Source organism: Ricinus communis, chromosome 7 (genome assembly GCF_019578655.1).
Source record: "Ricinus communis isolate WT05 ecotype wild-type chromosome 7, ASM1957865v1, whole genome shotgun sequence".
In the NCBI taxonomy this organism is placed as follows: domain Eukaryota; kingdom Viridiplantae; phylum Streptophyta; class Magnoliopsida; order Malpighiales; family Euphorbiaceae; genus Ricinus; species Ricinus communis.
Genome location: NC_063262.1, coordinates 27,485,532 through 27,497,449, shown reverse-complemented (window position 1 = coordinate 27,497,449; position 11,918 = coordinate 27,485,532). Strand labels below are relative to the sequence as shown.

General features: G+C 32.3%; 2 protein-coding genes across 6 annotated transcripts; both read left to right on the top strand.

The window, feature by feature from the left end:
* The first annotated feature begins 155 nt into the window (after nucleotides 1–155).
* LOC8283467 lies at nucleotides 156–5,693 on the top strand. Its single transcript, XM_002530001.4, has 14 exons — nucleotides 156–575; nucleotides 1,095–1,236; nucleotides 1,362–1,619; nucleotides 1,815–1,989; nucleotides 2,456–2,517; nucleotides 2,599–2,762; nucleotides 2,850–2,947; nucleotides 3,322–3,380; nucleotides 3,476–3,610; nucleotides 3,695–3,939; nucleotides 4,029–4,179; nucleotides 4,504–4,579; nucleotides 4,657–4,707; nucleotides 5,141–5,693. The coding sequence occupies exons 1-14, from the start codon at nucleotides 520–522 to the stop codon at nucleotides 5,359–5,361; spliced, it is 1,893 nt and encodes a 630-aa protein (XP_002530047.2). The 5' UTR covers nucleotides 156–519; the 3' UTR covers nucleotides 5,362–5,693.
* Nucleotides 5,694–8,857: 3,164 nt separating this feature from the next.
* On the top strand, nucleotides 8,858–11,202 carry LOC8283466 (sufE-like protein 2, chloroplastic). 5 transcript variants are annotated; one of them, XM_048377443.1, is made up of 4 exons: nucleotides 8,858–9,684; nucleotides 9,875–10,010; nucleotides 10,675–10,760; nucleotides 10,871–11,202. In XM_048377443.1, the coding sequence occupies exons 1-2, from the start codon at nucleotides 9,010–9,012 to the stop codon at nucleotides 9,935–9,937; spliced, it is 738 nt and encodes a 245-aa protein (XP_048233400.1). In that variant the 5' UTR covers nucleotides 8,858–9,009; the 3' UTR covers nucleotides 9,938–10,010; nucleotides 10,675–10,760; nucleotides 10,871–11,202. The 5 variants fall into 5 exon arrangements, with proteins under 5 accessions (XP_048233400.1, XP_048233401.1, XP_015581391.1 ...); XM_048377444.1 differs by lacking the exon at nucleotides 10,871–11,202 and having other exon boundaries at nucleotides 10,607–10,760; XM_015725905.3 differs by lacking the exon at nucleotides 9,875–10,010 and having other exon boundaries at nucleotides 8,859–9,684; nucleotides 10,682–10,760.
* The last annotated feature ends 716 nt before the right edge of the window (nucleotides 11,203–11,918 follow it).

Below are 11,918 nucleotides of genomic sequence, written 5' to 3'. Positions count from 1 at the left end.
GTTGCCTCCTCTTTCATGTTCTATTTGAAAACGATTACCAAGTTTTTCATGGATAAAAGCACCTTATATAAATGCTGATTGCAGTCAACTTTTTATTTCATCCAACTGCCGGCTTTTTGATCGAATTACCAAATAAAACAAGCTTTAGCTATAAATAATATTATTGTCTAAACAAAATGCTAAACTACTTTCTTTTTTTTGCCTTTGTTCTTCTATTTCCTTTTTAACCGGGAAATTAAAGTTGAAAACGACTTTAAACAGACGGCTTCAATTGCCAACACGTTAAGCTAATCTAATTACCACACACACATAGCCTCTTTGAGACAGTAGTAAATAAAGATCAAAACTGAGTTTGCATATTATTATGTTTCATATCCATTACAATCATTTCTTGATTCTAATCAAGAAAGTGTCGTCATCATCTTCTTCTTCTTCTTAGCAACAACTGTGATAGTGTTATTAAACTCACTTTAGTAGCTTCACTTTTGCTTACCAGCAAGTAGAGGTGAATTTGATACTATGAAGATCCAACTATCCGCCTCTTTCTTTCTCTTCTTGGCTGCTTGTCTTTACAGGTTGCTTTTCTGTCTTTCTTTTTTCCCCTTATTCCTCTTGTTATTAGCATTAGTATCTAATTTGGTTTTCTTAGTTGACTTATTATGGGTGTTTAAAGATGGAAACTTTTATCATTGAATTCTCTGATTTGCCAACTATAACCCGCTATGTTGCTGTAATTTATGTCTCTGTGTGTGTGTGTACTGTGTGTTTGTTTATTTATTTTTGTTCTCAATTGTAAAAATTTGTAAATTTCGTGGAAAGCCCAGAACATTTCTTGGGAGTAGTGAATGTGTAGAATAGTAGTTTGTTTGCTAGATTACTGTTTCCCTTTTCTTTTTGATAGAATGTCAGATTTGCTTGCCAAAGAGTGTAACTGGGGTCTTAGCTTTGGTTACATGAGTTTCACTACCTCCCATTATAATTGTAGTGGTTATAAGTGGGAAAGATGAAATGGGTTATTGTGATATGAAGAGTACTCAATTCTGTTTTATTGTCAATTCGATGACAATGCTATTTTCTAATGGGAGTTATTTCAGGGTTTCATCTGAGATGGAACGTGCAAGCATCCCACCAAGAGGTTGGAATTCTTATGACTCCTTTTGCTGGACTGTTTCTGAAGAAGAGTTCTTGCAAAATGCTGAGATCATTTCCAAAAGTCTAAAACCTCATGGATACGAGGTATAAAAATGACAGATGAGTACACAAATACTTTTGAATGATGTTTTTGAGAAGAATGAGAATGAAAATTTTTGAGTCAATTTGCCGTGATCGTTTCTGTATTTTTATCTTGCTATTTTATGCAGTATGTTGTCGTAGACTACCTTTGGTATAGGAGAAAGGTGCCAGGTGCTTACGTTGATTCTCTTGGGTTTGATGTAATTGATGAATGGGGGAGGATGATCCCTGACCCGGATCGATGGCCTTCTTCCAGAGGTGGGAGAGGATTCACTGAAGTAGCCAGGAAAGCACATAGCATGGGTTTGAAGTTTGGGATTCATGTAATGAGGGGTATAAGTACACAAGCATACAATGCTAACACTCCCATCTTGGATACTGCCAAGGTACTATTCATTGTTACCTATTATAAATCAATCTTTCCCTTCCCCCATCCTTTGGCTTTGTGAAATCCCTTGATTTTTTCCTTTTGTCAAAAGCAGAATATTTAAGTGAAAAGGTACCATCTCAGGCATTGTTACATTATGATATCTGGCACACTAAAATTGATGTCTGAGCCTCGATCTTCACTTTTTATTTAGGGAGGTGCTTATGAAGATTCTGGTAGAAAATGGAGAGCACGAGACATAGGGGTCAAGGAAAGAACTTGTGCATGGATGCAACATGGTTTCATGAGTGTAAATACTAAGTTGGAAGCAGGACGGGCCTTCTTGCGGTCGCTTTATACACAGTATGCTGAGTGGGGTGTTGATTTTGGTAATTGATTGGTAACTGAAATCTGGTTGTATTTATTTTTGCCATCACATTCTGAAGTGTGCCAGCTTCATTTGGGTGCTTTCAGCTTTCTTAGAAAGCTAGATAATGTAGTTACAGTGTGTCAACCTTGGCAAACTTATTCTATAAAGCAATCAATACTTGCTAGCTAAGATCTGATCTTTTTGTTGGAAGCTAGGATTAAGTCCTATTTATGTACCAACATGAGGCATACATATACCATGAAAAGACTCGATAGTAAAATGCAAAAGTAGGTTGCAAACAAGTCAAGGTGAGCATGTGGAGTTTTGGCCTGTTTCAAACCAGGATTCAAAACTATTAACTTGCATATAACCCTACAATTTAAAGCATCGTTATAAATCACAATGAATTCTAGTATGCTCTTCCCTTTAGTAGCTTCATTTCAGTCTCTCTAATGTATCATGTTCTTTCTTCTGTTCTTTTGCAGTAAAAAATGATTGTGTATTTGGTGATGACTTGGATATAGAAGAGATAACATATGTGTCAGAGGTATGCAGCACTTTCTGGTAGAACAATGATATCACAATTTATTTTTGATGAAGATGATGCATGAAGCAGTTAATTTTTCAGGTTTTGAAGAGTCTTGATCGACCCATTCTTTATTCTTTGTCTCCTGGAACAAGTGTGACACCAACCATGGCCGAAGAAATAAGTGGATTAGTGAACATGTACAGGATAACAGGAGATGATTGGGATACATGGAGAGATGTAGCAGCTCATTTTGATGTTACGAGGTGGATTAGACTATCTATATAGACTATCAGCTTAGAGTTTGGATTGGATATTGATCTTAGCTTCCTTTTCATGCTTTTCTGCCTCAGGGATTTCTCTACTGCAAGTATGATTGGTGCCAAGGGTTTGATGGGGAAGTCATGGCCTGACTTAGATATGCTACCCTTGGGATGGCTTACTGATCCAGGTGATAAAATTGTCAGACTGCCTTTCTCTTTCATATTAGTTTCCTTTGGTAACTTTCTACAAAGAAAAAGAAAAGAAGAGTGGTGAGCCAGGGTGCAGCTTAATAACATGTTCGCAAGTTGCAAAACAGAAAAATGTGACACAAAACCAAATTGCTGATGACTGCCTGCCGGTAATTTTGGGTAGAAAAATAGGATATGTCAATGCACATGACAGCAGTATCAATCACTAAATTTCAAGAACAAAACTGAATCCTATGTCAATCCCATATGAATCTTTAATCCTGGGTCAAGTTCCGCAACATGAGTTGCAAAGCTAACATAATTAGCTTGAAGAGCTTAATAATAATAATTTTCAAACTTTTGTCTTTTCTAGGCTCTAATGAAGGTCCTCATAGAAGATGTAACCTTAACTTAGATGAGCAGAAAACTCAGGTATGAAGTATGGACATGTACCCATATGTGAACCTGTTCTCTATCACTTATTAAATGAGCTTCTTGATTAGTTTTAATGCACTTTTCCTTTACAGATGACTTTGTGGGCAATGGCCAAGTCTCCTCTCATGTTTGGAGGAGATGTTAGAAACATTGATAAGACTACCTACAATTTGATAACTAATCCTACTATTCTAGAAATAAATTCTTTTAGCTCAAACAATATGGAGGTATAAACTTTTCTCTTTTAAGAAATTCCTCGAATTTTACCTTCAAAATAGTAGTTTTACTGCATCATTGTGTTGCTTTTGCAGTTTCCTTATGTTAGTAGCAGGAAGAGTTATAGGACCAAGGCTTTCACAACGCAATCAAAAATATTTCAGATGGATATGAGTACATCACCTGCACGTTCTTTGAGTCTCACCAACTGCAAAGATCCAAATGCAAATGGTTGGTCAATTGCATCTTTTGACCAAGATATGGAACAGATCTGCTGGAACGAGAACTTAAGAAGCCATGAACCTTTATGCCTATACAAGAGAAAACCTCTTCTGAATTTGTATATACGCTTCATCTTAAAAACACTATTCTTAATAATATATAATTGTTGCTTCAGTTTTCTTTTTGACACTAAGAATGGCAATGTAGGAATGAATGGATTATTTATGAGCAAAAGAAGCTGCATTCTTTTGCGAGTGATGGGCTGGAGTTTTGCTTGGATGCTTCTCCAAGACAGAAGCTTTCTGCAAAAGAATTGAGGAATACTTCATTCTCGCCTTGCAGATGGGATGCGAACCAGGTATATTGTAATCTTAAACTAAAAATCAATACAGAAGAGAAGGACCATTTTTGTCTAGAGAGAGAGAGATAGAGAGAGAGAAAAGAAGGCGATTGGCACCCTTGTCGAGGTTAAGGCAGAAAAATTTGAAACTCATGAGTAGAACTTCAAGGTGAAAAATAACACTCAGTGGGTTTTAGGAAATGCTCGTCTTCTAAGCAGACTAGTTAGTCTACTTCTATTTTAACGTCATGTGGTATAACTTCTTACTGTCAATGGATTTTGCATCTTTTCTAGCTTGAGTAATAGGAATGAAACTTGAAAAAGACTTTATTGCATTAACAGATGTGGGAGTTGAATAATAACGGAGCACTTGTCAGCAACTATTCTGGTCTCTGTGCGAAAGTGAATTCAATTGAAGGTAATATACTTGAATTTGAGTTTCTTAAGATAGAAAGAGACAATTCTACTGTACTTTCTCAATGCTTTTAAATGCAGCTGAAACTGCTACCAGTGGAGTTCGCTCTTGGATTGCAACAGGAAGAAAAGGTTTGATTCCTTCAGAACCCTGATTAATTCTGGCTTCAACCATGCCTGTACTTGATTGATACTGATCAATTTGAATGGTCTTTCATCATGGTGAAAACAAATGATACAAAAAGACAGCACATATCTTTTATTCATTCTTTTCCTTGTAAATTGTAGTTATGCTGACATAGTTCTCTCACTGCTTATGTACTTGCACTTGTTTCTTCATTATTTTTTTGAGGGCTTGTATGTTTATCATATGTGGTTTTCCAATGGCTCGTTGAAAGAGAAAGAAAAAAACAATGTTCCCATGTTTACTGTAAACTCTTTCCGGCATGTGCATTCAAGATAAGATAAATTAGTACACCTCCAGTTCATTGATTAAAAATGTGGAACATCTGTTTTCTAATTCTCAATGTACCAATACTAATTATTACTCCTGTTGTTTGGTCAGGAGAGATATATGTTGCTCTTTTCAATCTAAACCAGGAGAAGACAGTAATAACTGCAAAGATTTCCGATATGGCTAAGGTACTTCCCGAGGAAAACTTGAATAATACTTCATGTAGAGGCAGAGAAGTCTGGAGTGGAAAATATTTTGGAGTAATCAAAGACTCAATATCGACAACAGTAAACATTCATGGTTGTGCTCTCTTTGTCCTCCACTGTTACTAGTGTAGAATGACTGGATGGAGTAGAAATATTCCCTTTTCTCTGTCTTTGCAGTCCACCCTTTTGGACTCAATATCAAAGAAATCAGAAATGTAAAGAAAACTGTAGTAACAAATGTAATGAAGGCCTATGCTGACATAAGTTGGTGCAGGATTTTGTAGTTTTTGTGCAATGGAAGATGGATTAGGAAGATAATCTCAATGCTTAGAAGGTTAATTTTTGGGGATATTTAGTTGCTATGCTTTTATTATGAAATGTATCTCTAGGAAATAGAGAGCAGAGTAATTTTATAATAAGCTTTTTATGGGTGTTACTCAACTTATACCCACCACCCATCTTGTTTTTTTTTTTTTTTTTTTTTTTCTCAGCTAGAACATTAAAATCTCTTTCATTTAATTAGTCATTTTATTTATCTAAAATTGCTTTTTTTCCTCAACCTTTTCTGGTAATGCTTTTTTCTTTGTTAATTTTTAGTATGTGGGAGCAAAATCATAATCCATTGATAGACTTTAACACAAAAAAGCAAGTTCAGGGAATAAATAATTACTGGGTGGCCTGAAAGCCCAACTAAAGATACTGACTTTTCGTGCTAGCCTCCTCCCAATACATCAGTTATCAATGAATTAGAACATTTCTGTGAGATTCATTGAACAACATGCTTCAAGATAAATCCACTATTATTTTATGAAAAATAAAACCCTTGAGCTTAAGAAGTTGGAAAGATCATCAAGGTATTCAAACAACTAGGATTGATTCATGAAAAGGAAGTTATAGGCAATAATTTTCTTTGAATATGGTTAATGTGGAATACTACTATTCATTTCATCATTGATGATGCCACCCTTTTTTCTAATTGAAAAGTCTTGCAAACTTCCTTTTTGTTTTTTTTTTTTTAAATTGTATTGCCTCTACTTTGGAATCTTGACAAAGTATCTTTTCTTTTTTTTTAATGCCAAGAAGATATTTTTGTGTCTTAATTGTTCTTTATAATATTTGGGAAGAACAAGGTTAGTGTGTGGGAAGGATTCTAATTAGATGCCATGATAATACAAAGATCTTATTTCTACCTTTTTACTTATAAAATACTTTCTATTAATTCCATGAGTTGGCTTTGTTTTGCCTTCGGTTTGTTGTCCTAAATTATTAACACATGTTTTTTAAATTTATAAATAATCGATACATATTTAATTATGGTCAGAATTATAATTTTTAAGTGTTTTATAATTAATTTAAATTTATTCTTAATAAATGTAGTGAGTCAAAAATACCTTTTCATTGAATGTCATATTAAAAAAAGTACCAACTTAATTCGTGTTCCATGAAATTCACTGTAATTGAACAAACATTTGTGGTGGAGAAAAAAAAAAAATCATAAGCTTCACAAATCAAACTTTGTAATTCACTTTAATGAGTGATTTTGAGTCCACTAGCCCTTCAATCATGTGTTCTTTTTATATAAAAAAACATAATCATGTGATCATATTTATATAAAATATAAACTTTTTTTTCCTAAATGATATGTGTTCCTTGCAATGAAAATTAATCATTACATAATATCAAAAAAGAAAATATCAATTTTGATTGGTCTACTCTTTCTCTCTGTGCTATTAGAATAAGCAATAATAAAGAACACAAACTACAAAATCAAAATAATCAAATGACCAGATTAAAGCAAAATCAATAATTATTATATAATTATTAGGTCAGCTTTACATGGTGTTTAATTGAAATTTATAATTCATTTATAAATTTGATATTTATATAAAATCAAAATTAATTTAAATTATATAAACTAATTGTAATTAAATTAAATTTTAACAAAATAAATAATATTTTAAAATAAATTAACATATTTAATAAAATTAAAATATGTCGTTGAACTTTATTTTGTTTTTGTTATGATAATTGCAAAGGACAATACAGGCTACATCAATCTAGTAATTAAAATTGTCTATGATCAGTCCCGTGAAATTCCAAAAAAAAAAAAGAAAGCAAAGTGGGAAAAGTAAAGCAACCTGTTTATTCTTCCTATGACACAAATCAATTTCAAGAAACATTAGAAAAAGATCTTTTCTTAAGGAATGCTATATACTGTCAATTAGTTGCTTATCATTTGGGTTTCCTTAATTATTAATTGACTACCCATTATTTCATATTCATTGTTAAACTAAAACTTCAAATTTTATTTTTTGATTTATCCATCACATTAAAAATTAAACCCATCATTCATTATCATGCTTAATTATAATAAAAATATATATAATGTAAAATGATTATAATTTTTATTTTAATATTCGATTTATTTATAATAGTTAGTGTAAAAATATTATATTATAATAAATTGTCTAAAAATAATATTAAAATTATTACTTTTTAAATATCACTAGTGGTTGAAATTCAGTTGTTTGTCGCTCGAATTTGATCATCTGATATCAAAATTTGGTCACCGATTACTGAAATTTATCGGCGATCACCGTGATGATGTTTGGTGGTGGTTGAAAATGTTTAAATTATATTAATATAAAATAAAAATATATTATACGTAATTACAATTATATAAATCTTTTATATATTAAATCTTACATTAAATTAACAATAATTGATTGCATGATATATTTATTATTACATTACATCAAAAAAATGGGTTAATTATTTTAACATTCATGAGTTTTATTATATTCCACTAATAGATCCTATTGTTTTTAATAATTAATTATAATATTTTTTCTTTTGATTTTATTAAATTATTACATTTTTATGTTAAAAATTAATTTTAACTGAAAATAGAAAATTCAAAATACTTTTAACATATCAAATATTTTAACATTCTTGAATTTTATCAAATTATAATAACCATTTCTTATATTTTTAATAATTAATTTTAATATCATTGGATTTTGATAAATTATACTAATAAGTTTTTATATTTTCAATAATTATTTTTAATATTCTCTCATTTTAATATATCATCTTTCAGTTAAAAAAATATTAACTAAAATCAAAATATCAATTAGTCCTTCCTAAATTTATTTAGAATCTATTTATATATTTAAAATAAAATTTATTAATTCATGTTCTTTTAAATTAGTTTAGGAGTTATAACTTGATTAATTATAAAAAATATTATTTTATAAATATTATCGAACAATTTTAATAAAAAACTATTTAATTTATTTAATAATTTATAACTTAACTTTGAAATACTAAAACAATTAATAAATTATTAAATATAAAAATAATTAATATTTCTCTAATAAAGTTTATAAATTATTATTTTTGTTTTTTATTAGTAATTTTTTTAGAAATAGAGAAAACTATTAATACGATTTAATAAAATTTTAAAATATTAAAGTTTCTCAATTTTATATGTATAAGGATATAATTGGAATAATTTAATTTTTTCTAACTTTTCTTAGTAATTCATGGTCCATTATTATAGTATGAATTTAACTCCATCACTTTTGGCGCCTTCTCTCTCTCTGCCCCCGTGAATTGTCTATAAATACACGTCTTGTCTCTCTCTTCTTAACGGCAGCAGCCACATGAGCGGCTCGCATTTCAAGGATCTCTCCACTTCCCTAACTAACTTCACTCCCTCCAAAAAACTATTTTCCTCTCCCATTTTTCCCCCCACTTTCTCTCTATCCACACATGGCCTCTTCAACACTACCTTTCATCCCCTTCCCAATTCTCTCGAATCCATATCATCAACCTAACCCTAGTCAAACCACAATTCAGTTCTCTCCTTATTCTAATCATAATAATAAATTCACGATTCTGAAAATGAACAATAAACGGCTTAACAATAATAATTGTAGTACTAACCTTTCAGTTTCTTGTTATCCTACGGTAGCTGTGAGTAGGTTGGAACGGCTGGTTTCTGAATTCGAATCATTGACCGAGCCGATTGACCGTGTGAAACGGCTATTAGATTATGCGGCCCGGCTTCCGCCATTTGACGAGTCGGCTCGGTCGCCCGGAAATCGAGTCACGGGGTGTACGACTCAGGTATGGTTAGAAGTGAGAATAGATGAGAAAGGGAGAGTGAGATTTAGAGGAGATAGTGATTCAGAGATAACAAAAGGATTTATATCGTGTTTGATTTCGTTACTTGATGGATTAGAACCTGACGAGGTTGTGTCGGTTAAAGCGGAGGATTTAGCTGCGATGAACGTTGGTATCTATGGTAAAGCTCAATCCAGAATTAATACTTGGAATAATGTGTTGATTAATATGCATAATCGGACTCTGGCTTTGGTCGCTGAACAGAAGAGGAATCCACCGCTGGCGTTTACTAATGCTAATGCAAGTTTTCCTCAATCTCAGGTAGGTCATAATGTACTTATATATTTTTATTTTGTTTCTTTCTTAAAATTTTATTTTAATGTGAAATGTAATTAAGGTATTAATTTTAATAAAAAGTGAGAAGAATTTTGAATTCCACTTGCTTTGATTCAATTGCCGGTGCTTTCACAAAATTCAATTGCATTTCCATGTTATCTAAATTTGATTACAGTTATTAATGACGGAAAAGATGGACTTGGAGGTTGAGTGGCTTAATTATGTGATTTGTTGCTGATATCCACATCTAATGTGCTGAGAAGTATAGGAAATAGAAAAGGACATGAATTTATAGGCGTCAGTCACCCAAGGTGACTAATTTTAATCATTTTAGTAATGGTCGGATTCTAGCCCATTAAGATCTAATTTTTATTAATGGATATTACACTCTACCCATTTTGTTGCACTTTCTTCAGAATCTAACAGTACCTGCTGTTTTTAAACTTTTCCTGTTACTGAAAACAGTTAGATAGTGGTGCATATAATTATGTATTGAGAACAGTTACTATGATGAGTTTAAATGGGCCTAGCTTTGAAGGAAGGGATTTTTGTTGAAAGTGTGGTGGTTATTTGATTGTTGTTCCTACTATTCTATGTATGATGTCTTTACATGCTATTGAGTGGGTGGTACCTAAATTTTGACTTCCAAAAAGTGATGCAATTCTTGGGTATTTGTCTAATATATAGATATAAGCGAGTAAACCTTGTAATGTTGTATCTATGTGTAAGTAGTTGGTCATGGCATTGAATTTGGAATGCATATTGATAAATCTGTTTAGCAGTGATAGCTTTGGGTGTTTGATTTCAAGCTCCATTTGCCTGAGATGTCCTGAGTGCAATTTTGGGTCACTATTAATCTCAAGATAGTTAACATTTATTCTCACCTATTTTCATTTTGATATGCCAGATGGATTCTTTTAGCACTACTCTTTTGGAAGTCTGTCACTAATTTGTTGATGAAGAAAATATTCTTAGCTTGCAGGTGGACAATTCACCTCTTATACTCGCAAGATGACCAGTTGCAAGAATTGGATGTCTACAAGCCAATAAGTTGCTTTCAGGTTGGTTTCCTTAAATGCAAGGACATCTGATTGTCTTTTGTAATTGAAGACTCTGAATTAGATTGCTTAGCTTTATGGCTCTCACAGTTCCTGTGGTTCTAATTTTGCAGTTAACAAAAAGATTACCGCCTAAACTCGGCCTTCAGGTCCTTCATTCATACTAAAGGGAGAACCCAACTTGAGGTCCTGAGTTGGGAACATTATTGGCGCTGTTTTCTTTTGATTTTCTTGGGACCTTGATTACCAACAAAACTTGATGCTTGCTTAGAAAAGATAAATTAGTGCATACAACTTGTAAACTGTTGGCAATTCATTTTGTACATGTTTATTTCCATCTGTTTTCTTGCTTGTATTCTTTACAGAATGTAAAGTAGCTGTATTTCTATTCTTCTTGTACATTTCTTGCATTGAAAAATAAAAGATAAAACTATCATTAGCCTAATGGTAATATGTGGCTTGGTTGGAGAACTGAAACGTTTTCTCATACAATGGGTCTATTGGGACCAAGACTTATTATTTGGGCCTTTCAGATATAACTTTCCTGGATTGGTTTTGTGGCTGTTTCTACTCTGTATTGTCTTTTCACATTTGTTGATCGTGTGAGCCTTCTTGTCAATTATGACTTGCAACTTCCTGAGATAGCATAAGTAGAACTTTGGTTAAACCATTTTGTGAGCGGGTGCCCTATGTTATCTGCGTTTTATGAGTTGATAAAGCAGGATTGTTAGTTCTTCACTTCATTGTATAGTTTGGCTCATCAATACGAAAATTGGTAGAGGAGGTCTTGTACTTTATCTGCATTTTTCTATTGGTTATTTTATGGCTAGGATATTGGTGTCTGCTTCTGTGTCTCTATTGGCTTTGAACCAGCACAGCGTAGTCAGGATTTCCTGTTCCATAGCAACAAAGTCTGGTGATGTTACAACAGAATTGCTCATGTCCAGATTGAGTTTTGATATATCAACAATAAATAGCTTTTATTTTGGAATTTCAATGAAAGCAATCTTTTAGCATTCATGAGTCATGATTTATTTTAGTGCCCAAAGCATCATGTTCTATGATTGTTTCTCCCCTATTTATTTATGGGATGAATTCAGTTAATATCTCACCTTATCACCACCTATATGCCTGGTGGTCACAAGCACACAACTACTCTTA

Bases quoted from the DNA above. Each gene is read 5' to 3' on its own strand.
- LOC8283467 (XM_002530001.4), top strand. From the start codon at position 520: ATGAAGATCCAACTATCCGCCTCTTTCTTTCTCTTCTTGGCTGCTTGT. The intron at 1,620-1,814 runs GTACTATTCATT...CTTTTTATTTAG, and splicing joins CCATCTTGGATACTGCCAAG to GGAGGTGCTTATGAAGATTC. The intron at 2,763-2,849 runs GTGGATTAGACT...TTTCTGCCTCAG, and splicing joins GCTCATTTTGATGTTACGAG to GGATTTCTCTACTGCAAGTA.
- LOC8283466 (XM_015725903.3), top strand. From the start codon at position 9,010: ATGGCCTCTTCAACACTACCTTTCATCCCCTTCCCAATTCTCTCGAAT. The intron at 9,685-10,674 runs GTAGGTCATAAT...AAATATTCTTAG, and splicing joins CAAGTTTTCCTCAATCTCAG to CTTGCAGGTGGACAATTCAC.